The sequence below is a fragment of the Dendrobium catenatum genome, unplaced genomic scaffold (genome assembly GCF_001605985.2).
Source record: "Dendrobium catenatum unplaced genomic scaffold, ASM160598v2 fragScaff_scaffold_1680, whole genome shotgun sequence".
Classification (NCBI taxonomy): Eukaryota; Viridiplantae; Streptophyta; class Magnoliopsida; order Asparagales; family Orchidaceae; genus Dendrobium; species Dendrobium catenatum.
The window spans coordinates 278,768-304,708 of NW_021320142.1; the positions used below are offsets into that span (position 1 = coordinate 278,768).

Sequence of the window (25,941 nt, forward strand, 5' to 3'; positions counted from 1 at the left end):
TCACAATAAGAACACAAGCTCTAGCTTATCAGATCGCATTCAGTTTGATCCATGGCACCCAGAGGATTTATTATTCTGTGCGGAGTCCAGACGGCATCTGGAGACCAATAAAAATGTGCCGCATCACCCAAAAAATGTACCACACTCGGTACCGAGCTCGGTACCCGCGCTCCGTACCGCTCGATACCGAGCGCGTAACCGGACGGTCTGCACAGAATAATAGCTCCACAGAGAGAGACGTAACTTCTGAATGCAACGAGTTTGCAAGAATAGCAGTTCACATGTATGTCATGCAAGATTAAGAATAACATTGTAATCTGTAGCAAGTAGCCCCGTTCATTGAGGGAAGAAACACAGAATCTTGCTAATCAAACTACATCACCATTATATAAAGATTTACTTTATCTACAAAGGATAAAGAATTTGTTAAGATGAGTGCATTGAATTTACAGAATTTAGAAACGGGTAGCACATGCCTGCCTTTCTGTTTGAAAGCTAGAGCTGGATTAATCCCGTGCTAAGCTGCTTATTGCAGAAGCCTTCTTCCCAGTATACTTCTGTTCAATAGAAAACAACGTAGCTGATCAGAGTGATTTGAGAAACTCAAGAAAAATCAAATTATCTATCTGCTGCTCAATACACTTTCTTTTTAATTGATTAGCCCATCTTGGTGTCAAGAATAAAAAGATCAGTTGCATGCCATGAGGATGCGAGGTAAGAGATATTTAGGCTTCATTTGGGATGGCTTTCTTATTGTTTCTTAAAGCAACTTCCTAGTACATTTTTACACTAAGAAGTTGCTTTAAGAAGCAGAAAGAAAGCCGTCCCAAACGAAGCCTTAGACACTTAAAGATCAGGTGCCAGGATGCTTAGATGAAGGGCAATAGGAACACCATAGTTTATGTATTTTCTCTTTCAGAAATGGAAGCAAGGATTAGTTTGTGCATCTGATAATTTCATTAAAAAGACAGTACGTATAAACGGTTCAGAGGAACAAACAACACTTTTTCAATTTAATAATACTGCTGCACAGCGGATAAAGGACAAAACAGTGCATTCAAAGGAAAGTTTACATATTATTCGCCTCCACTGCATCGAGGTTCCACCTTATGTGCCTATTGTTGACGCCATGATATAAATATATGGAGTCATCTAAGGGTTGACTAATTATTTTATGTTAAGGTTAATCATTTACTAGAATCATAGTGATGATGATGGTATCCACTATGACTTCGATTACTTTGAGATCGACTCAAGAAGTGAATTTATGAAAACTAAAATGCAAAGTGAAGATCAAAAATCCCATATGCATATATCAATTAGCTTAATTTTAAAGATAATAAACAAAAAACTAAAAAATTGATTTTTACTAAATTGATATAATTATGTTGGTACATTATTCTAGCTCTATCTATGATTTTTAAGAATTTATTTGAATTTACCTTCTATATATTTAATTTAATCTTAATCGTATGTATTATTTGCATAAATTATAACAATTAATGATTGAATGGTATAAAATTATGTCATATGTGAGAAATATTATCATTATAATGTTTATATGAGCTTAAGTTTTATAATTATATCATTATTTGTTAGTTACATATTATCCTTCTTAATTATATTAATTAAGAATAACCAATTTATATCTTATGAATTTTTAAATATATTTATAATTTTTATTTTTTACTGAATTTTTTATGATTATTTTGAAGACTAAAAAGATGTTAGATGAGTGGAAAATGAGTGTGTTGATTGCTATTGTTAAGAAAAAAGGTGATGCATAAGATTTTGTGAATTATAAAAGAATTAAATTAATGTGTCATACTTTAAAACTATGGGAGAGAGTTATGTAGCATAGGTTGCGGCGTGACGCTAATGTTTCTCAAAATCAATTTGGATTCATGCCAAGTAGGTCTCCTATGGAAGCTATATATTGAGAGGTTTGATGGAGAAGTATGAAGAGAATAAGGAGGATCTACATATGATTGTTATTGACTTGGAGAAAGCATATGATATAGTTTCAACATAAGTGCTATGGAGAGTTCTACATACGAAAGGGGTTAATAATGCTTAATATTCAAGTCATTAAGGATATATATGCATGAGCTGTTACTTGTGTTCAAACACATGGTGGTTTGACAAGTACTTTCCTATTTCAGTTGAATTACATCAATGATTAGCTTTAAGCCCATATCTTTTTGCTCTAGTCATGGATGTTCTCACTAGATATTTGCAAGAGGCTATATACCAAGGTATATGCTTTTGCTGATAATATTCTTCTTTTTGATAAGATTAGAGATGGAGTTGAAGGTAAACTTGAATTATGAAGGCCAATCTTAGAGTCTAAAAGCTTTCGTTTGAGTATATCTAAATTGAATATATTGAGTGTATTTTAGTAATAATAGATCTTAGTGTGGCGATTGTGACTTTGGCGATCAATTCATTAATAAGATCACAAATTTTAAATATCTTGGGTCTATTGTTCAGAGTGATGGTGAAATAGATGAGGATATTATTAGTAGAATTCAAGTTGGATGGTTGAAGTGGAGGAATGCATCGGGCTTGTTATGCGATAGAAAAGTCTCTCTCAAACTTAAAGGAAAATTTTATAAGATGGTAGAGAGACCTGCAATGTTTTATGGTGCAGAATGTCAATATTAAAAGAGAAGCATAATATTAAGTTAAGTGTTGCAGAGATGAGGATGCTCGGGTGGATAAGTGGCTTTACTCTAAAAGACAATATATGAAATGAGCATATACGTGAAAAGGTTGGAGTAGCTTCACTAGAAGATAAGATTAGAGAGAGTCACCTTAGATGGTTTGATCACATAAAACGACAGCCTTCCAATGACCAGGTTAGGAAAGTAGACGTATTAGATTTGACTTATATTAAGAAAGATCGAGGTAGACCTAAAAAGACTTGGTTAGAAAATATTAAAAATGACCTTTCTTTATTAGATTTAGCAGAGAATTTGACCCTTAACATGACACAATGGAGAAAAAAGATTCATGTAGCTGACCCCACATATTGGGATAAAGGTTTTTTGTTTTTTTTGTCGTCGTACTGATTTTTTTATGATAGCTTACAACTTATCTATGTTTCTACACAAAAAAAGCATGATAATTATAAAAATTTTGGTTTAATGAAGTAAATATATTATACTTAGTGAATTTGAGCTTAATTTAGATTACATTGGATTCATTGGGATATTCACATACAATTTCATATATTATAAAAATATTTTGCAATGATTTTTCAACGCACTAGCTATTTTCTCTATGGCATGGGTAAAACAGTGAATGTTGCAGCCAGATCAATTTGGCCATAAATAGTCTTGGCGCTAGCTAGTATTTTAAGCCATTAAAAAGGTATTCAGGGATTTTAATAGAAATTGGGTATACCATTAATTGAATTTGCATACAATAACAGTTTTCAATCTAGCATTGGAATGGCGTCATATGAAGCTTTTTATGGAAGAAAGTGCAAAACACCAATGTGTTGGGCATAAATAGGTGAAAGAAAAATAATTGGTACTGAATTGGTAGATGATGTTACTAACAAAATCAAATTGATCAGAGATAGATTAAAGGCAGTACAGGACAGGCAACAAAAATATTATAATGCAAAGCATAGGTCAGTTGAGTTTGAAGTAGGTGAATTTATTTTTTATTAAAGTCAATCCAATGAAAAGTTTGTAGCGATCTGGAAAGATAGAAAAATTGAGCCCACGATCGGTCCTTTTGAAATTATTGAGAGAATTGGAAATATGGCTTAAAGATTAGATCTGTCGGGGCATATAAAAGAGATCCACAATGTGTTTCACATATCAATGCTTAGAAAATATATATCATATGAATCAAAAAGAATCCAATCAAAAGTAGTTAAATTGTTGTCTGAGATATATTGAAAAATCTGAAAGAATCCTATAATATAAAGTGAAACAACTAAGAAATCGAGAAATACCTTTTGTGAAGATTTTATAGAAACATGAAACAAAAAGAGATGTCACTTGTGAGAAAGAAGCTGAAATGAAAGCACAATATCCTCATTTATTCAATTAAGGTATGTTCAATTATTCTTGCTTTTAAATTTTGATGACGAAATTTTTATGAGGGGAGATTGTGAGAACTGGACCTAGATAGTTCAACTGAACCGGCTAGTCACTAAAATGGGAGACGGGATCAAGCAGGTCACGGACCGCGAGCAAGCCGCAGGCATGCGGAAACTCTCCTGGGGGGCTCTTATCGCGGCATCGACTGGATTTTCACGTATGAGGATAAAAGGTAGCAACTCCTAATGAGAAATAACTTCCTTCTACGCAATCCAGTAAAAGAAAATGCAAGTTTGAGGTTCTGTGCGAGAGGAAATCGTATAGAGAAGAAGGAGAGGAAAGGTAAGTGGTCAATTTGATGCATATTTTGATAAAACTTATCCGTGATGTAAACTTAAGAAGGAATAAATGTTTAATTTGAGTGAAGTGGAAGAACCTTTTAAGAGGAAGAAGAAGAAATTTTAGAGAGGAAAGGGGAGGAAATTGGAAGAACGTCACTAATGTATTCTAATTTAATTTTCTTTAAAGTAAGAGTAAATTAATTCTCGAATTTTAGATATTCACCGTTGATTTATATAAATCCTTGTGTAGGAAATTATTTTCAAATTTGGAAAGTTGCAGTAAAGAAGAAAGGAAAGAAAACAAGTTTGGAATTTAAAATTTCTTCTACCCTTGTCGAAATAGGAAGGATTAAGTGATTGACTTATTTATATATGTTATTACATTTTCATTTCTCTAATTGGAGGAAATATTATTGTTATACGACGAGTTCAATTATTGTAAACATTGATTCAATAGATAGAGAAGAAAGGAAAGCTTTATTGCAAAGAAGAAAAAGAAGAAAGAAAATATTTAGTGAGAACGGGAATTAAATATTTGAATTGAGACAAATATTGGAAGTATATTTCAAGGGTCGATGATTTGAAGAGAATTGAAACATAAAGTATGAAAATAGATAATTGCAGTTGTGTATAGCAATTTCATTATTGTATTTTCATTTTAATTCTGAAAGTAATATTTAATAAAATTGTTTTACTTATTTTTTGAGACTATTATGAGTAAGGCGATGTAAATTTAAATGCATAAATGACGGTATAAATTTGATATATAATTTGTTATGACTAAAGAAATATACATTGATTATCATAAGAGTATGAAAGTATATGAATATGTGAAAGATATATATATATATATATATATAAGTAAAGAATGATGAAAGATATAATATAACTAATAAATTATGAATAAAAGTATAAATGAAAAAGTAAAAAGGATATGCATGCAAATTACAAGAGTTTACCCATGTACGGTACTGGCTGGGGAAACAACATACTCGTGCACGTTAAATGAAAATGAAAATTGTGTACCTTTAGTGGTACATTTAGATGGTGCTCTCGTACTGATTGAAATGGAAAAGAAATAAATGTCAAATGTTATGAAATGTATATAATATGAAATGTATATGAAATAAATAAATAAATGAAATAGAAAAATATGTATATGTATACTAAATATATATACTAAATGTTATAAGAATATACATATATCAAGTGTTATATAAGTTCTAATATTGTATAAGAAATTAGAAAAAGAACATGCATTACATTAGGATTGAAAAATTAAAATGGTATTAGTGGTTTTATAACAATTTTGAGTTAGGAAGAATTTTGAAACATCCCCTCCCGTCCCCCTCTTGGTGTACCCGTAAGAAGTCTAATGGAATGTCTGAGTTGAGACAAAAAAAATATTACAACAAATAATGTACAACACTCACCTGCTTCCCTGTATTGAATGGGATATACTTGTATTTGATCATGTGCATAATCTGCCGCTTCATTGTCAAGAAGAAAAGAACAATCCAGTAAAAAAGAAGTATGGGCCAAAAAACAGGAACATCAAAGAAGGAGAAGAAGGACATCACAAACGCGATGCAAATAGCTTTTGTTATGGAGTACCTGAAAACACAGCCAATACAATAATAATTAAGCAAACACACTCGCCACTACTGATAAAGCATTTGAACGAAAATATTTTTGTAAAAACATGCAGAATCGGACAGGTATAGCTACATAATATGCTTACAATGCTTCAAAAGGAAAAGCATCCTAAATAAGTCAAAAACAAATTTTATTCAATAAATCATCAATGGTTTATAATGAAAAGTCATCAATTCCTATTTATAAAAATAAAACAAAGATAAGGCCAAATAATTTGAACTCAAATATAATCTTGTTTAAAATTAAATTGAATTCTATCAAATATTATAATAAATTCAAACAGAATATTATACAAAAGAAGATATATTAGCCTAATAAATTAAAACAAATAAATTTTATAGGAAATTCCACCAAGCATAAATATGAATCTAAAAAGGCCAGAAAATTCATTTAATTAGGCTTTGTTATGGTCTAATTAGTTGAGCTACATTGCATCACTTTTTTTCTATGAATGCTAATAACTTTATCATACAAAACCAGTTCCTCTTAATCAGGAATTTTCAACATAAGAAAATACATAAAACTAAACATTTCCTGAAAAAAAAATGCAGACACTATAAGCTGTGACAAATTACTAAATAAATTCCTCCCTAAGAAAATGCTACGTCATTGCTCACTATTGATTACAAATCATCACATGGAGTCATGGACCGCTCACTATTGATTACAAACCATCACATTAACTGCTGGATCAAACTAGCATAAGGTAAACAGATTAATGGTGTCAGGGATACTATGCATCATGCTAATTAACGATTGCCAACTGTCGCCATGCACTGGCCTGATATGCATTTAGTGCATCCTATAACTTCAATAATCTATACAGCCAACACAGTTTTGTATCTAACATTGTACTCCAGTACACATGGTTACGGTCCAAAAACACTTGAATTATGTGTCTGATGCAACAACACACTACGTCCAAATCCATGCCTAGGAAAGGAAGGTTTAATGCACACATTTTAAATGCAGCTTAGTGGTAAACTATGATGCACGGACATGGTGGCACGGACACGACACGAAAAGGACACTACAGATTTTTTTAAATATAGGACAAGGGTGCGGCGTGGACATGGCTTAATAATTTTTTAATATAGTGTATAGAAATTAAGGTAACATCATATTAAAAATAACAAACAATAATATATTAATGTCATAATAACTTGTTTAGCTTATAATATAAAATGTTTAGTACAAAATGCATAGTACAACTATAAAAATATAAGCAAAAAATCATTTAGTACAACATCAAGTTTTAACTAGTAAATAGAGGGAATGATAGGAAAGAAAGATTTGCAATCTCCAATATTCTCATATCATCAGTGGACTCGAATCCATCTCCAGCAAAATCCCATATCTTATTATCACCTGTCATATAAAGTGGGATCTTCCTTGATGGAAGATGAAGATTTGTATGCACATAATTAACCCGTTGTAAAGTAATTTTATTCCTCTTCATCGATTGAATAAATAAATATGTGCTTCAATTTCTCTCACAATAAGAGGAGGATGAAACTTAACCAAGAAGTTTTATTGCTATTGTTTGAAGAACGGTGCTATAGCTCTATGAATCAACCACCACATCTTTGAATCCATCCTCCATCTATCAACCAAAGATTTTTTATCACTAAAATCCTCTAAATATCCAAAGAACTTTGCAAGTTCTATGTAAGACATTTAAAATACACCAAACAAAAACTTCCCTAATTTGAAACTATTGCTTCATGCCTTTATGTAATATAATGCTTAACACTTAAGTCTAGGATTTCAAATACAAAAAAAAAATGTTATGAATGTACAACATATAGTAAATCTATTTAAGTGAAGTAAGACATCTTAAGGACCGAAGTTTTCAATGAATACTAAATATGAAATGCAGGAAATCATACAAAATTTCAAGTTACAAGCGCTTAATCTTCAACTATTCATCATGTAAAATGAAATCAAAAGCACAAAGGAAATAAAATCAAACAAAAATTTGATGTCCATCTCCTAAATAAACAAATCTTCCTCTTATACAAGAAGATAACATCTCCATAACCTTCAAATCTCTCATTTAACCAAGAAATTGAATCCTTAGAAGGAAAAGAGCCACCAGCTAAATTTTTATTCAAGGATCAACTCATGCATTTTGTAGATGCCTAAACCCCATATTTGTAATTACAAATCCCCTTGAAATTTATTCATGACTCATGTATTTTGGAGATGCCTAAACCCCATATTTATAGTTACAAAACCCCTTGAAATTTCTTATACATTGATCACAGCAAAAGAAAAAACAGAAAAATTATAGAAAAATTAGCACTAGTAATTAGAGCCTGATAACATTGGAAAGAAAACAATCAAAGCATGATAACAAGGAAGCTAGACCACCTGATTCAAATAACAAGGGTTGAAAGCAGCTAATAATGGTAATAGAAAGATCGCCAGAGGCAATAATACAAACTACAGGGATTGATATCAAAAAGTGGTTCACAAATCCACTGAATCATTGAGAAATGAAGAGAAGAGAAAATTGCTTCAAACGAACTTACTAGGCTTGAAATCGTGCTCAATTGGCTCGCCTGCGGCAGAAATAACGAATGGAGGTTGGTCGAATACAAAGGAACGGGGATGACGAAGAAAATGTGCTTGGTTTGCCCTCGGTTGCGCGTAGACATGACAAAGGCGATGTATAGAGAGCTTTTCTCACTCGCCGGTCGCGCCGTAAAGGAACACGAGTGCAAGCCGTGAAAATGAAAATTAGGTCTCTATACGGGTGAATACCAGATATACATTAAAGATTTTATAATTTATATAAATCTAATTATTAAATATCAGGACACGTGTGCCCGTTATAATTAAATTTATTTTTTAATCTAACACACTAATCACGTGTCCGATATGTGTCCCCGCTATGTCCGACATGTATCCCAACGGGGGAGAAAATTTTGTAAAAAAAAAATTAATTATAGGATGCTTAGAAGGCCATAGCCATAAGTATTTTCTGGTCTGGTTTGTGCTAAGGCATTGATGAGCCACAAGGAAATTGCTTGCATTTTTTTAGCGCTCAATAAGTTGGCACCACCAACATCATGAAGGATCAACAAAATATTTGCATGTCATTGAATGTAATAAAAGTAATTCAATTTTCTACAAAAGAAATGATCATCAACATAAAACAAATTTCCTTCCGCTCCTTCCTAAATTAGGAGCACATCTTAACTAAGAACAAATCTACCTCACTTGAAATAAAAAAAGTCATTGCATGGCCATCTCCAGCAATTCCATCCACTAATAATGTACCTCAATTTCTACAAAAGAAATGATCATCAACATAAAACAAATTTCCTTCCGCTCCTTCCTAAATGAGGAGCACGTCTTAACTAAGAACATATCTACCTCACTTGAAATAAAAAAGTCATTGCATGGCCATCTCCAGCAATTCCATCCACTAATAATGTACCTCCAAGCACATGCACCAAAATTGTCACGCCCTGAACCTTATGAAGCACAGATAAGCATTAATGCTTGAAAAATCTAAATAACATAAATATGTGTGATAAATACTTGACTATTATCCTGCCATCCGTTGTTACTTTATCAATTACACGCCTTCATGGAAAACTTCAAAAACACAATATATATATATATATATATATATAAGAGGAGGCATAAAATTTGAATGCCCCATATTACCAATAAATATGCTAAAAGCTCTCAATTGTCATTAGTTTACCTTCTATAAATAAAGATGGAAAAAAGAAGCCTTAAAAGTTAAAACACTTTGTTGACCTCATTGAGTTAAAACAAAAATAAAGAAGCATTTTAACATACCTAATCCGAAATCTTATGCAAAATCAGCTGAACGCGCCAACTGCTATAGTACCCGACTCTGTTATTCGGCGCCGAAACGTCATTCTGCACGATCTCTCGCCTCGATCGAGCGTCCGCAGAGGTCGTTAAATAGCGAAGGAATGGAGACTTCTCTCACTGCTTCCACATACGTAAAAATCTTGAACTCCCTTCCTCCCAGCTCTCCCACACTCGCATTCCAGCTGAAACTCCTCCACCCATTGAGCGACCGAACTCGCCTCTTCCTCTAAGCCGAAGCCGACCTCCACTTGATCCTTCCACCAAAGCCTACAGCCAACCTACCTTGCCGAATCCAACCAACCTTTCCATCTCCTCAAACCAAAACATCCACACCCTAGCCGGGAACCCTCTCCAGCTTCGGTTGGTCCACGTACACAAAGAGAGAGAGAGAGAGAGGCGCCCAAACCTTTACCTCCTCCGACAGCTTTCCCTTCCTTTAGATCGGAAGTTACACCATTTTGATCGCAAGCAACACAGGAGCTCACTAGCTATGAAGGTAACTCTCTCCCTTTCACGCCCATTCGCCCAAATCCCGTAAACCAGAGAAGGGGGAAGGGGGGATTTTGTTTATTTATTATTATTATTAAAATTATTATTATTATTTAATTATAATAATTTTAAATTAATTAAAAATAATATTAGTTATAATTAACTTAATTTAATTATAAATAATTATTCTAATATTAATTAATTATATTTAAATATAATTAATCAATTATATTCAATTACTTTAATTATCATTAATTAATAATATTCATAATCATTTATAATTAATTTATTTTAATTATGAATGATTATTTATTTTTATTAATTAATTAATAATTATTAGTAATTGCATATAATTAGTTAGATTAAATATTTTTTAAATATTTTTAATCATAATTAAATAATATTAGTTATAATTAGTTATGATTGAATTTAATTATAATTAATTATTTTTAATTAATTTAAACAAAGAAAAAAGTGTGCCTCTCCCTTTCCTCGATCCACATGCTAACACCGACAACCCCGCGAAGGTACGAATTTTCCTAAACTCAGATTCTCGCTCTCGAAGTTGGCAGCACACTGGAAAACCGCCCATACACGCATTTATTGCGCGTGGTGGGATGGGACCCCAGTGCGACGCCTACGACGAGGTGGGTAATCATCTAAAGCCCCATTTCGGAGTTCGTGGTGCACCAGAAAACTGCCTATACACGTCTTTATTGCACGTGGTGGGATGGGACCCCGGTGCAACCCTACGACAAAGCGGGTCATTCATAAGTACCTCCGAGCAGGGGGAAAGCAAACTGTCTTTTAAAACAGGTACCGTCAAAGACCCCATACACGCCTTTATTACGCGTGGTGGGAGGAAAGATCACAACCGCAGTGTCCTCGTCCGAGGACACCTACCATACACGTCATTATTGCGCGTGGTGGGAAGGCCCAGTTTCTCGTAATTTTCCCCTAAACGGGGGAGACGTCGGGAGGATGCCAAAATATTGGGTGAAAACGAGACTGTACCTGGACTTGATTGAGCTCAAAGAACAACAATGGCTTCGGACTTGAACTTGATTGGACCAAAATGACGTTAGTGAACTCAAATTATACAATCTTAACTAGAACTTTAAAATGAACTTGAATTGAATGAGATCACTTGAGACTTATGAACTTGGTTTGAACCAAGTGAAAGGGACTTGGATTTGCTACCTGAAAAAATAAAAGTGAACTTGAATGTGAACTTCAACAAGGACTCAACCTACTTGAGCTTGAACTTGAACATTTGAACTCAACTGAACATAATCCGAACAATAGTGGACTCGAATGAATGGAAGAAGCTCATCTTGGGCTTGAACTGTATTTCTACTCAAACATGTGCTAGACCTTGGAATTCAAGATTGAATTCATTTTGGAACTTGAATCGGAATTGAACTACAAAGGACTTGAATCAATCTTGGACCACAGAGAACTTGAGTTCAATGAGACTTGCGAATTTGAATCTGGATGAGCAAGCAGCAAGAAATAAAATTCAAATGCAATCCAAAATATAAACATTAAGTAATGAATCCAAGTCATCCAAAACAGAGAACTCGTTGTAGGGGGTCTTCATGTATAAGTGATATACAAGTGAATTCATCAGTTCCCTGCGCATACTGAAAACCAATGAGAATGAGCGGACATAAAACTCATGAGCAAGAGGATTTGCAGTATGACAATATGTTTCATTGACACCATAAAGAACTTGTAAGGGCACATGAATAACATGACAATTTCTAGTGCCCACATCAGTAGGTCCACAAGTTTATGTAAAGGAGCCTAATTGTGTTAATGAAACAAGCTCCTAATGAATAGAGCCATTGTTAGAGATGATGAAGAACTTGCAAATACAATATCATCTCACAAGTAAATTCATTGAATATCTGCGAGTATGAGAGATAACACATGGTAAATATGATAGCCTCCAACAATTGTCCAACATCAATCAAGTATATTGGCTCCCCACAAGTGAGAGCATATGATAAGCAGCAAAAAGCAAATGTCTACATGATTGTAGGAAACCCATCTTACGCACTACATGCTATTTGCAAGTAAACACACAAATGCAACATATGTAAATGCAATGAGTATAACGATATTCTACAAGAAGCTTATAAATGCTGATAAATGACATCACAAGACTTGCCTACAAACATGTGTAGAAGACTTGTAATGCACATATGATGTAAACGACGGTACACCTACAACTCGCTTATGATTAAAAGAACAAGAATGATATATCTACGATAAGTATGACGATCCACTTATTGGAGAAGTATGACAATCCACTTAGCAAAAAGGGGACATGATGCCTGTGATGAATATGTTAGTCAACATGTTCGTGATGCATATAATGAGCTACCCACGAACTAGTGTCGTGAGAAGGTCAGTGACGAATACAGTGACGCCCTACAGTCAACATCGAGATGCAAACAAGTATACCCAAGCTTACAAGCAATAGAATTGATAAGGATAACCATGAATGTGCAACATATCACTCACTAGAGAAGATCAAAGATCACAAGCAAAATGCAAGAGAATTGCAGCAAATGCAAACACCTATAAATAAAGGCAGGAGATTAGTTAATGCACTACGATCTACCTACAGAAAACAAATAGTGCACGACAGTCTGCCTGTATAAAGCAGCGAATAAGTCAATTCAAAAGCTGTTACGTCATGCCACCGGATCCGCAACTTCTATGCAAGCGGACAGAAGGCGTCTACAAATACTTTCAAAGTACCTCCGCACGTGCACAGTAGTTTATATACACATAGGTACACTAAAAGGGGTCAAGGCAATCATGAAACCCGCATGGTCCCCGGCAAGCATGTTATTGATACACACGTGGCGTCTAGGGATGATGCACGGGTCAATAAATATGAACCTGATCCTCCTAAGCAAGTAAATAGGAGTCGATAAGGTTCAGTCAATAATTATAAAATGCCCCCAAACACCCGCATGGGACCCGACAAGCATGTTATTGGTACACACGTGACGTCTAGGGATGTTGCGCGGGTCGACAAGTAAATTCAAGTTCGAACTCAATCCTTCTATACGGATCAATAGGAGTCGACAAGGTTCGAACCTTCAAATAAATACACGATTGTGGGGACCGGTGTATTTATTTTAATACATTCATATCAAGCCTTCAAGGCCTATAATCAAGAGAATTCACTGACAAAGGCATAAAGCCTACGAAACCCGATCCCTATCGGTAAGTTGATATGGTCGACAAGGTTCAAGCTTTCAATGCCAATATTTTCAAATGACCCCAAAAACACTCCAATGATGGTCGTGTTGAATGCAGATCTCAACCGGATGGGTTTACAAATATTTTTAAAATGCCTCCCACAAGTCCACTCAAAACTCCACAAAGTCCAAAACTCAACAAATCCCAAAACCCCAAAATATTTAAAATTGAAACAACACTATCAATCACTCAAAGCAAAATCCATCCACCCTCCACAACAGTTTGTCGAGATGAATAAATCAAAATTTACTTCATGTCACAAAGAGCAAAATGCCTAGTCGAAAATATCACTAGGATTCATTCTCAAACAATCTCCTGTCAATAAAGACGTGGTACGTGTCCTCTAACCAGCGATTTTGCCGCCAAATGGCACCGCAGGATAAACGATTACGACCCATGCCCCTCTGAACCGAGTGGTTTTGCCGCCAAATGGCACCACGAAATATCGGTTATAGCCAGAGTCAATACGTTTCTTATTGGCATCAAATCTTTGAGATATGAATCAATAGGATATGATCGATAGGGCACAAAGCCCTCTGTTAGTTAATGTGGATTCAAATTTGTCCCCTTAGACAAACATTCACCCCAGGTCTACAAGGTCCCCTTGGACGAAGCAACACATGGCTGCCGACAAGAATCCTTCTATCAGGTTGGGTCGACTACCTCCTCTGACTAAGTAGACCAGGGACCACGATGGCCCGGGACGACGGAACCATGGGATCTTGATCGGGTCTATCATCCATTCCCCCACCATCCGCTTTAAGTGCTAGATGGTGAAATTTCTATTTCAAATATAAAAAACCTTCAATTTTCCAACATCCAAATCCATGCTGTTATTATATGCCAGATAACACGTATCTGATTGACGACTAGCCTTAATCGAAAGTTCTCTCTCGTGATCGGGAGGGGTAATTAACTATAGGGGCTTGCGCCTATAGGAAACCAGAACTCAGATCATAAAGTCCTCGCAAAATGAGGGTGAAATCTTTGGGTAGTGTCTTATCTACAAACCCATCTGCCTTCCCAAAATTTACCCCGGAACTTATTCAGTTAAAGCTCCCTCGCCGAATAAAAAGAAAAGGGGGCGAATTTTCGGAGCCCACACACTTACTGCTTATAGACATTTGATATTTTGAAAACCAAACAACTTAAAAGTAAAATCTTCAAGAACAACCTTGTGAAAGCAAAAGGGGGGAGGGGGAAGTGAATGAGAAATGTAACGACCATCCTTTGATCGTTACTATAAGGCCTCTAAATCTAGATCCCTCTTTGATGTTTATTGCATAACCTCCCACCTTCCCTTGCCAATAAACTCCTCTTGTTCATCATCGAGACCCCTAAGATGGAAGCAATGATCCTCACCGCAAGACTTCTAATTCTCCTAATCTCCTTTAAAAATTGTTGCATTAACTGCCACCTTCCCTTGATAAGAAGCTCTTTTTATTCATCATCGATACATATCCTTTTTGATGCTAAGCATGCTACCTTCATGAGCTAAGATCACAAACCATATAGTAAGCCTACTATCTTAAAAGAACTTTTCCTTGATGCATGTGCGATGATAAAGGAGATGGCAAGATAGAGATGATGGAGATGGAGAGCTCAAGAATGAACATGAAAGCTATGGATGAAATAGGGAATAACATCAAGGCTAATGAGATCTTAGAGAAAAAAAATGCCACAACAAACTTGATTGCCCCTTCACTGATGATGAGGATTGCATTTTCATGCACAAGGATAAGATAAATGGGACTAGAAAATTGCCCTAATATTATTTGACACACTTAGGCCCTATTTGGGCATATTTTTCAATGTTTTCTTTTTAGATCGGCACACATTTATGTTTGGCCACTATGTTCTTGTTGCTTTTCAAAAAGTTATGCGACAAGAAACAACCAGATCTGTTAGAGTGTAGAATTTACACAAAGACTACAATCCAACTTTTTCAAAGCGAGGTATTTATAATACCTGCAGCAACTTTCAAAAAAAAATTATTTTTCCCACAACAGCTCTACAGATACTTTACAAAAATCTACAGCCACCCCAAACAAATTGTTAATAGTCACATCCCATTTTGACTCCCCTACAGTCAACCTGGAGTGTAACTAAGGGGGATAATCTGGAGAGACATATTTCCTACTAAGACTCATTCCAAAATATTTTTATCAAAATCAATTAAGTAGGATAGTCACACCTAAGAGCAAGGACATGGCCAGGGTGCACAGGAGCAATGTCAAGGCCAGGGTGCAAGGGAGCAAGGTCATGCCTAGGGTGCATCACCTCATGGCATGGGGACGTAGGACCATTCAAATAAGTGAGGGAAACAACTCATGAGATGAGATTGTAGGATAATCGACGAATGAGGACAACACTTCATGGGATAGGGATAGGGGTTGATGTTGTTGACTAGAACAATGTCTCACCAGATAGGTCGTTGGGGGGTCGAAATGACATCATATTAAAAATTTGCCATTTTAGGTGACTTTGGGATTCATCGAAAAAGAACCTTTTGGGTATCCAAATTCCTCACAAAAATACTTCAAATGTATTTTAATTCACAGCAAACACCTAAAAAATTTAAAATTCATCCATTTCTTTTATTTCACACCCCTAATACACCAAAACAAGCAACTCCCTACACCAAGATTGAAATAAATGAGAGTACTTGTACTCAACTACTCATTACTATTTTTAATCTTCATATCCCTTATTTTATCTCTTAGTTTGTAGAAAAACTTTCCATATGTGAATTACTGCATTTACTTAATGCCTACTATTTTTTAGCTAATTATAGATTTCAATAAGCTCAAGTGGAAGAAAAAACTATACTTTTCTATCCAATTTACTTTAGGACTTCCTCTACTCATAACCTAAATCTATACATTCCTTCTATAGGGAGTATTTTCAAAAATAAATAACCAATTTCCTAAACTTTTCTCAATAACCAAGCAACTAGCAATTTCAATCATCAAGAGCTGTCATTATATTTGGATACTGAAAGTTTTCCCCATAAAGATTTCATAGGGTATTGTTTTTTATGCTAGCAAGGTAATTTTCTTTGTATGTAATTCAACTAAAGATGCCCATCCCTCTGCTTAAAATCAAATACAAAATCTTAGATCTTTCAAGGTTAAACTAGCTCCCTCTATTGATGCATCAACTATGACAAAAGGTAGAAACAAAGTCCAATCTAGTCCCACTAGTGGATAATACCAACACTTGTACATGAATCTTGCAATTTTTATTCATGATCAAAAGTAGTACTAACAACGTCATTTAGATACACTTGAGCTAAGCTCTCTAGTGGACAACTGATAAGAGGAGTAAATTAATCCATGTGCTCTAACTTGTAAAACAACATGAGATTTAATTACTATATGTATGTGCTTACAATTCTTAATTTTTTTCTTGGAGTCATAGACATTTATTCTACTTTTAATTTGTATTTATCTTTTGACAAATCAAACATGTGGCCACAAAACAAGCCACATCACAATTTACTCGAATACATTAAAATCTTTGCTACAATGCTACAATCTTGATAGATTTTAACTATTCTAAGTTGCACGATATATCCTGTAGTAATGAACTTCCCTAAATACCATTATTGAATTTTATACTGATTTTCACAGACACTATATATTCCAAATATCCAGCCTCCACAATATCACCTATTTTGAATCAACATCTTTGGAAATTCCTAGGCCATATGTACCTCTGTTTTTAGTTATTTTACAGTCAGCATCATACCCTCATATCGAACATGGAAGGAACTAAATCATATGTTTTAGATATATTGAGTCTATTGTTTAGACTGATGGTGAAATATATGGGGATATTAGTAGTAGAATTCAAGTTGAATAGTTGAAGTGGTAGAATGCATCGGGCTTGTTTTGTGACAAAAAAAGTGCCTCTCAAACTCAAGGGAAAATTCTATAATGGTGAGACCTGCAATGCTTTATGACATAGAATTTTGTCCATTAGAAAAGAAGCATAATATTTAGTTTAAGTAATGCAAGATAAGGATGCTCTGGTGGATGAGTGGATTTAATCCTAGAGACGAAATACGAATGAGCATATACATGAAAATGTTGGAGTAGCTCCAATGGGAGAAAAGATTAGAGAGTCGCCTTAGATGGTTTGGTCACATAAGACAACAGCCTTCTGATGGCCTAGTTAGGAGAGTAGACGTATTAATATTTGGCTTATGTTAAGAAAGGTAGAGGTAGACCTAAAAAGACTTGGTTAGAAAATATTATGAACGACCTTTCTTTATTAGATTTAAATGATAATTTGACTCTTAATAGGACACAATTGAGAAAAAGAATTCATGTAGTCGACCCCACATAGTAGGATAAAGGCTTGATATTGTTGTTGTTGCTGCTATGCTATAACTACAAGTGGCTCGCCTTACATGAACATAGTGTAAGTAGTACGACTATAATAGAAAATTTAGATACCTAAGAGCGTAATTAATGCTCCGTTCACAAAGTGTCTAAAAAAACATAAAATGTGAGATAATGCTCCATAGAGTTTGACTTAATTATCAAATCATAAATCTGTCATATGTCACAATTAGGTGTGTAAGTGAACCATGCCAACTCAAAATCAACTCACTAACAAGCCCCCAAGTCGAGCATAACGAGTTACGAGTTCGAATTCGAGCGTAAATTCAAGTTCATATATTATATGAGCTTGACCTTAGCCTGAATTGCCTAGTCGACTCAATTAATATCAATCAACGCATCAGCATTTATGTTAGCCAAATTAATTATTTATTGTTCATATTCAAAATAAGAAATTGAGCAACAAAAATGAGTCAAGCTTGAGTTTTTTATCGAGCTTAAGCATTCAAATCGAGCTCAAGCCACATTTTCCACTCGAGCTCTACAAATGAGCTCAAGATGAACTCAAGTTCAAGCTAAGTATAAATTCAATGGGGTTTGACTCAATTAAGAAAGAATTTGACTCAACTCATTTACATCGCTAGTCATAATGCTTAATAAAATTAAACTTGATTATAAAAAAAAAATTATGGGACCAACAAATGATTAACAATAAAATGGGTTCATCAACCCATAATGAGAAAGTCAACCCTCGCTTAGGAATGATAATTTAGCATAAAGCTTATTGAATTGATTAGTTGCATTTAGAATAGTTCATCAGGCCATAAATTATCTCAGTGACTTGAAATGGGTTCATGAAGCCCCAAAATAGGTACCTCCTTAGTTACATTGGAATAGCATCAAGTTCAGAGAATTAATTTAAAGCTTTATACTCAGTTTCAATTTCTTCAGCTAATTTCGCCTATCAAATTTTAACATGATATATTTCATTGTTAAGGATACAAGCAAAGCAGAGGAGTGATGATATTTACTCTAGTAACATAAGAGGGAAAATTCCATCTATCTTATTATTTGCTAAAATAAAGTCAAGAAAAAATATGGATAATTAAATAAATATTTTTAAGTCGACAATAACAATAAGTTTTTAATCAAGATTTATTATCAAGAACGATGACATGAGAGTACCCTAAGAAAGACATTCATGACCTAAAGTATCAAAAATAAAGTTACATAAAGAACCTCACCACTCATCTACATCGCAACCTTCCATATAGCTTTCTTTGTGAGCATTAAAATCATTTTACCACATTCATCATCATCATTCTTCTCCACTTATAAAGTTCATTATCAGGAATCAAAATTTGCAGTCAAAAATTTTCTCCACATATTCGTCTACCCTCCACTATGGAAACATGTTTAATTAAAATAGCATTGTCTGACTAACATCAATAGATGTGAATTCAAGCTAATTCTAAAAAGGCGTTTCTAACCAAAACTTTTTCATAGCAACCATGCCAGCAAACACTGGTTGAATACACACTCAACTAAATGAGTTTGGGATGCCAATAAAGAATGTAAGACAGAAAATTTAGCATCATCATGAGTTCACAAACTTCTAACAAGTAGATGGAGTTGATTCCTCATGCTTCAAAGAATTGCCTAAAATCATCAAATGAAAGCATGTCTTCCCATGATCTCAATGTCTCTTTAGGAGAGACAACATTCTAAAGTACTTTACCACTACATACAATACCATTCAAAGCTCAACTTTCATCATCTTTATCATCAAGCACATAGCTAGCTTGTATGTGTCATCATACTCAAATATACAAATCATATGACTAGAAATCAAGACAAAAATAATTTAAGGATAATGAGACTAGAGAGGGAGTTGAAGGTAAACTTGAATTATGGTGGTCAACCTTAGAGTCTAAAGGTTTTCGTTTGAGTGGATTTAAAACCGAATACATGGAGTATAATTTTAGTAGTAATAGATCTGGTGGGGGGATTGTAACTTTGGGCAATCAAGTCATAAAAATAAGAGTACAAATTTTAGATATCTCGGGTCTATTTTTTATATTGATGGTGAAATAAATGGAGATGTTAGTAGTAAAATTCAAGTTGGATGGTTGAAGTGGAGGAATGCATCAACTTGTTGTGTGATAAAAAAGTTCCCCTCAAACTTAAGGGAAAATTCTATAAAATGATAGTGAGACATACAATGATTTATGGCGTAGAATGTTGGCCATTAAAAGAGAAGCATAAAATTAAGTTAAACGTTGCAGAGATGAGGATGCCAGATGGATGCGTCTTGGAGACATAATACGAAACGAGCATGTACGTGAACAGGTTGGAGTAGCTCAGTAGCTCCAATGGCAAATAAGATTAAAGAGACTCATCTTAGATGGTTTGGTCACATAAAACGTCGGCTTTCCGATGGCCCAGTTAGGAGAGTAGATGTAACATATTTAGCTTATGTTAAGAAAGGTGGAGGTATGCCTAAAAGGACTTGGTTAGAAAATATTAGAAATGATATGAGAATTTGACTCATAATATGACACATTAGAGAAAACGGATTAATATAGTCGTCACCACATGTGGGATAAAGGCTTGACGTTGTTGTTGTTGTAGAATGAAATTTTAAAAACTCCTATTAATTATGGAGTGCAAAAGCTTTTCATGGTCACATCTTGAGATTATCATTCTCAAAATATTATCATCTTTGCATTTATTCCCAACTGCTAACAAAATCAGCGGACTTTCAACCTTATTTCTTCTAGTGCATATGCGTTACTTGAAAATGGGCAAGCTACAACAATAAAAAGGAGACTAGCCAAAGGAATCAGGTAATAGGATTCAACTATGACATCTTTATTCTTTCTTATATTCATACCATCAAAAAAACTAATCATCAAGTCTTACTAGTAGAAGAACCTAATTTATAGCCATCTTCGATCAACTCCCAATGTTTCCACATAACAAATACTCTTCTCTTTCACAAAATCTTCATAAATCCTTATCCAACTGAAATTATTTTTTTTTTGCAATATTTTCTTATCTCAATATGAATACTCTTATAATTTCAAATTGGCAATCTTTCTAAAAAGAAAAACATTGTATCACACAAATTAAAGCATATCCAATGGTCCAACAATTTAAACATTTCGCACAAATTATGTCAGCATATGTTATGCTGGTTCAAATAGCAAGATTTACACATGGAATTTTCCCCCAGACAATATTGACTAATTTGACACAAACATCATGGCCCATCAAATCTACTGATAAGAGAGAGAAATTTTACATAAAACATGTATTAATGATATAGATTGGCCAAGCACGATTATAATGAACTTGGCTCAAAATGACATAGGAATTTCAATGAACAAAATATATAACATTCAAAAATATGTAATCACCAGCCAAAAGGTAGCCAATTAAAGCTCATTTTGATTGGATGAAGGGTGAGTCTACTTCTCCCAAATTTTTTAATTTTTTGAAATTTTCTTGAAAACTCTGATACTTTCTCTATCATCTTCATTTCTCTCCTCTCTTCCAAAATCAATCAATTGAACCTCATTTTGGTGGAAGAAATAGTGAAATTGAATTCTTCCAATTTTTATACGATTTTCCAAATTTTTCTTTTGATGATTCACTATATTCTCCTTCTTCCATCACATTCTTTCTCCTTCAAACCCTAAACTTCTAGAATACCCTTCTCTCTTCATTTCTTCTCCCTCAAACCCGTTATTGGAAACATGTCCTTCACTTATACAGCTCTATAAGCATTGAGAGTTAGAGAAAGGTCTGGTGTGATAGCCATAAGCATGGAGAGTTCAAACCATAAGAACTTGGAGAGTTGGTGAAAGGTGGAGGTGCCAACTTGAAGAGTTGATGGAAGTAGAGGTGTCACAACCATGAAGCACATGGTGGGAGTGAAGGTGTCCTAACCATAAAGTGCATGATGTTCGTGGAGGTAAACTTGTCAAAACATCATGAGCGTGGTGAGTTGGTGGAGAAGAAAGCGTTGAAACTATAAAGATTTAAGATTTGTCTCCATCACTTAGCCCAAGTCTAGGGGGACTAAGGGGTAAGGTTCATCACCTCCTTGTCTCCATACTGACAGATTGAAGTTAACCATGGATCTGACATTATGTATTTAGACCCCCAAACCCATAAAAATCCAAGATGCAAGCCAAAACCTCCTTGTCTCCCCATTGATCAACGGAGGCTAACCAAGGATCGAACATATTTTGACCCCAACCTGAATATTCATGCCAATATTTATAAATAATCAAACAACTCTACTTATTATATTGATGGAAATATTGGGTATTCCAAAAGATGATCACAATTCACTGTCTCTCTCCCAAAATCAAACTTCTTGAGAAATATATAGCACTTGTACAAATACAGAGGTACTGAAGAATATACATCAATGCAAGAAGATCCAACATAAATGATATGAAATAGTGAACATTCCAATAAAAGATGAATGGGAAAACATGCTATTTAAATACAAAAAAAATAAAATAAGATTTTAAGCGGTTTGAGCCCAGGCTTCAGATGCATAGGTTTGTTGCCATTTCTCTTTGTGAACGTTCAAAGCAATAAACTCACTTGATGGAGATGATGATTTCACTATATAGATCAGTACAAATATAAATTTTAGGAATCGGTGATATTTAGATTTTCCAGGTTTTTAAACCTAGGGATGTACGCCCACATCAATCCTTTTTCCATCCACCCCACTCTATCAAGTCATTTAAGAATATCAGAAGATAAAAATAAGCATGCAAGAATCTGCCCTATTATGTAGCAGATAGAAAGATTGTCAACCTACAGCATTGGTTAATGCAAAATAAACGTCCGTGGAGCATACAGCACTTAAAGATGGCTAAAGGAATAAAGATACCAGAACTTAAACTCTGGAAGACGTCTAATGAAGGGCTTGAACTCATCTGAACCCCTGGTGGGAAGAGATGCTCCATCCAAGCCCTCAACCTCGGGATCTGCAATCGGAGACAGGAACCCGATCAGAAGATTCAGCAAATAGATCCCGAGCCCGTAGGTGACGATGTAGAATCCCTGAATCAAATAAACCCGCAATAAATAGATCAAAGCAACAGCGAGAGTCCCCAGCCATCTTTCAACTCGATGCGGAGTGGAACGATCGAGATAGTACTGGAAAGCCCGAGAGAAATCATTCTTCCATCTAGCAAGGGCAATGTAAGCACCGGAAGCATCGCCCGATGCTCCCTCCATAATCACAGCTGAAGCTCTGGATCTAATGAAAACAATACAATGGAAGACCTATATCTCGGGTGTTCCGACAGTCGTATCCGATCCTGAGATGCACGAAAGAATTGGAGTGAGAAACAATGGCTTTTGTCTGCTTCAGATTCAGACCAAGCCAAAGGAGCACCAGGGTTCGAATTCCGTACATTTTAGTTAGGGGACTGAGTGAGTTCGTACGCATAAACAGCTTTGTTTTTTTAATTGAGGGAATTGCAGCCCAATATTTTTACTAATAATCAGTGATTATAAAGATAATAATATATATTAAAGATAGGGTAAAAGTAATATAAAAACGTAAAATAAAAACTGAACAAAAATATTTAAAAAAATGGAGATCAGGGGTTTAAGTGAGTCTAATCAACTTGAATTTTACTTGCTAACAAACTTACGAGTAAAGTTTATCCAGTATCAAGCTCTAGTGTTCGAGTTTGATAAGACTCAACTCACGAGCTTGTCTGATTAAGAAAATATTTAGTGATACAAAATAATCTTATTTATTAATTTATATAATTAAAAGTAAATTTATTTCTTTTATTGGATTATTTGTATTTAAAAAAACTAAAAATGCATAGTTTTCACCAAAAAAGTTATTAAGGTGCATTTAATATCATTAATCACTGTTGCCTTCTCTCCCCAAAAAAATAAAAAAAGCATTCCATATCACTAAAAAAATTCAATTTTTTTTTCCTTTTTAGGCTTCTTCTCCAACGAGTTGATGACCCTCGACTCAAGCTTCTTTGTGCTTCTCCTGCAATGATTTCGTCGGGTTGCCCTTTGTGCTTCTCAAGGGGACTCTCACGGACTCAAGTTGAGCTCTCGAGCTGAGTTAAAGGGCAATTTGAGTTTGAGTTCATTTTCTAAGCTCGTTTCGAGCTCGAGCTTCCGTACATTTTAGTTAGGGGACCGAGTGAGTTCGTACGCAGAAACAGTTGAGTTAAAGGGCAATTTGAGTTTGAGCTCATTTTCTAAGCTCGTTTCGAGCTCGAGCTCAATAATCTCACTACTCGGCTTAACTCAATTCTTTTACACACCTACTCATAACCATTCACTAAAATAATATTTTCATCTAATGAATGTGATTGCCATGTTCAAGGTGACAAAAATACCATGCAATTCGATCAATCAACTCGAATGAGTCAAAAATTCCACTTGATTGCAACCTCATTTTATCTGATTGATCATTGCCCCATTCCAAAGAGGCAAAACATATACCCCAGTAATTTTCCATCAAATTCTTATCTGAAAATAAAAATTATAGTAGATATATAATCAAAAATTAATTATGATTGGGCATTAATCTTAGGTAAAAATAAGTCGGAAACTTATAAAATTAAATCTGGGACCATCCGAACTCCGATTCAACAAACTTATAGTCGAACTGGATCCAAATTGAAGACTCAAGGCACATTTGAAAAGATTCAAATCATAAATTGGATGACCAAATGATTTTCAAATGTGATGTGCTTATAGTTGAATTGAGTGGCTCGACCTTCGTAGCCCTTTGACTACGTTTCTTTCGATCACTGTCACCTTTCGTAGCCCTCCGACTATGATCCTTCCGACCACCATCGCTCGACTACAGTCCTTCCAACCTTCATTGTTAAACAACGGTCCTTTTTTACCTCCATCGCAAACCGATTGCGTTCTTTCGACAACCGTCACCCGACTACAGTTCTTTTGACCACCGTCACCAACTACAGTCCTTTTGACCTCCATCACCCTTCAGTTATGGTCTCTCCGACTACCGTCTTTAGACTACGGTCTCTCCGACCTTCAACATCTGACTATGTTCTTTCCAACCTCTGTAACTTGATTACGGTCCTTCTAATCTTCATCGCTCGTCAACTATGATCTTGTCGACCAAACAAACATGTCAATGATGATTCGTCCAACTCTCACCATGTAATGCACTCTATATGATTTATATTTTCTACAACGAGCTAAGGTCTTCCTCCCTAGTAAGGTCCTCATTTGTAATCGACTACAAAACACTAGTAGATTCATTTTAACTGGGCAAGGCCTCGTAGTTTTCCATTCTATTCAGAAGCTTTCAAGTAAAAATCTTGGTGGCTCTTATGAACGCTACATCCCAACTGTTTATCTGTTTGTGTGCCTGATCTTCGTAGGACGCTAAATTATATTAATCTCTACAGCCACAAATATTACAAGATGTAACATTATTGCTAATGATAAGTAATATGTTGAATAAATTGTGCCACATTTAGCCGAGCAAAAGGTTCACAATAGCTCCATAACAAAGAAATATCACAAAAAATACCTTTCCAACTGAACAAAATAACCAATACATTCCAGCTAACAAAAATAAATGTGAAGAGCCTGACAAAAGAATATATGCTTCATAATATTATAATCCCATAAGATCTTAAAAGCTATCCACACTTTAAGGAAAAGCCAGTGTGCACCTAAAAGAGTTTAAATTCGTCTTCATTGGGTCTCTTTAATTATTTCAAACTAGTTCTCAAATAAATTTAAATTTTTTTGAGGAAAAAACCTAATATTAAACTATAATATTTTAGGATTCTTTCCTTTTTCGTCCAACCAACCTCTTATATTTTGAAAACCACTACAAAAGGAATATGTTAAATCCACTTCACTTCCAAC

General features: G+C 34.7%; 1 protein-coding gene across 1 annotated transcript; it reads right to left on the reverse strand.

Moving 5' to 3' along the window:
• Positions 1 to 213: 213 nt before the first annotated feature.
• Positions 214 to 23,455, reverse strand: LOC110104905 (protein RER1B-like). Its single transcript, XM_020834187.2, has 3 exons — positions 22,937 to 23,455; positions 5,830 to 6,010; positions 214 to 557 (listed from the first exon to the last, which is right to left on the reverse strand). Exons 1-3 carry the CDS (start codon positions 23,284 to 23,286, stop codon positions 507 to 509), a joined length of 582 nt encoding a protein of 193 aa, XP_020689846.1. The 5' UTR covers positions 23,287 to 23,455; the 3' UTR covers positions 214 to 506.
• Positions 23,456 to 25,941: the final 2,486 nt, after the last annotated feature.

Excerpts from the sequence above, each read along its gene's own strand:
- LOC110104905 (XM_020834187.2), bottom strand. The coding sequence starts at position 23,286 with ATGGAGGGAGCATCGGGCGATGCTTCCGGTGCTTACATTGCCCTTGCT. Across the intron at positions 6,011-22,936 it reads CTTCCAGAGTTTAAGTTCTG|GTACTCCATAACAAAAGCTA; the intron begins GTATCTTTATTC and ends CTGTGTTTTCAG. Across the intron at positions 558-5,829 it reads CATTCAATACAGGGAAGCAG|AAGTATACTGGGAAGAAGGC; the intron begins GTGAGTGTTGTA and ends TCTATTGAACAG.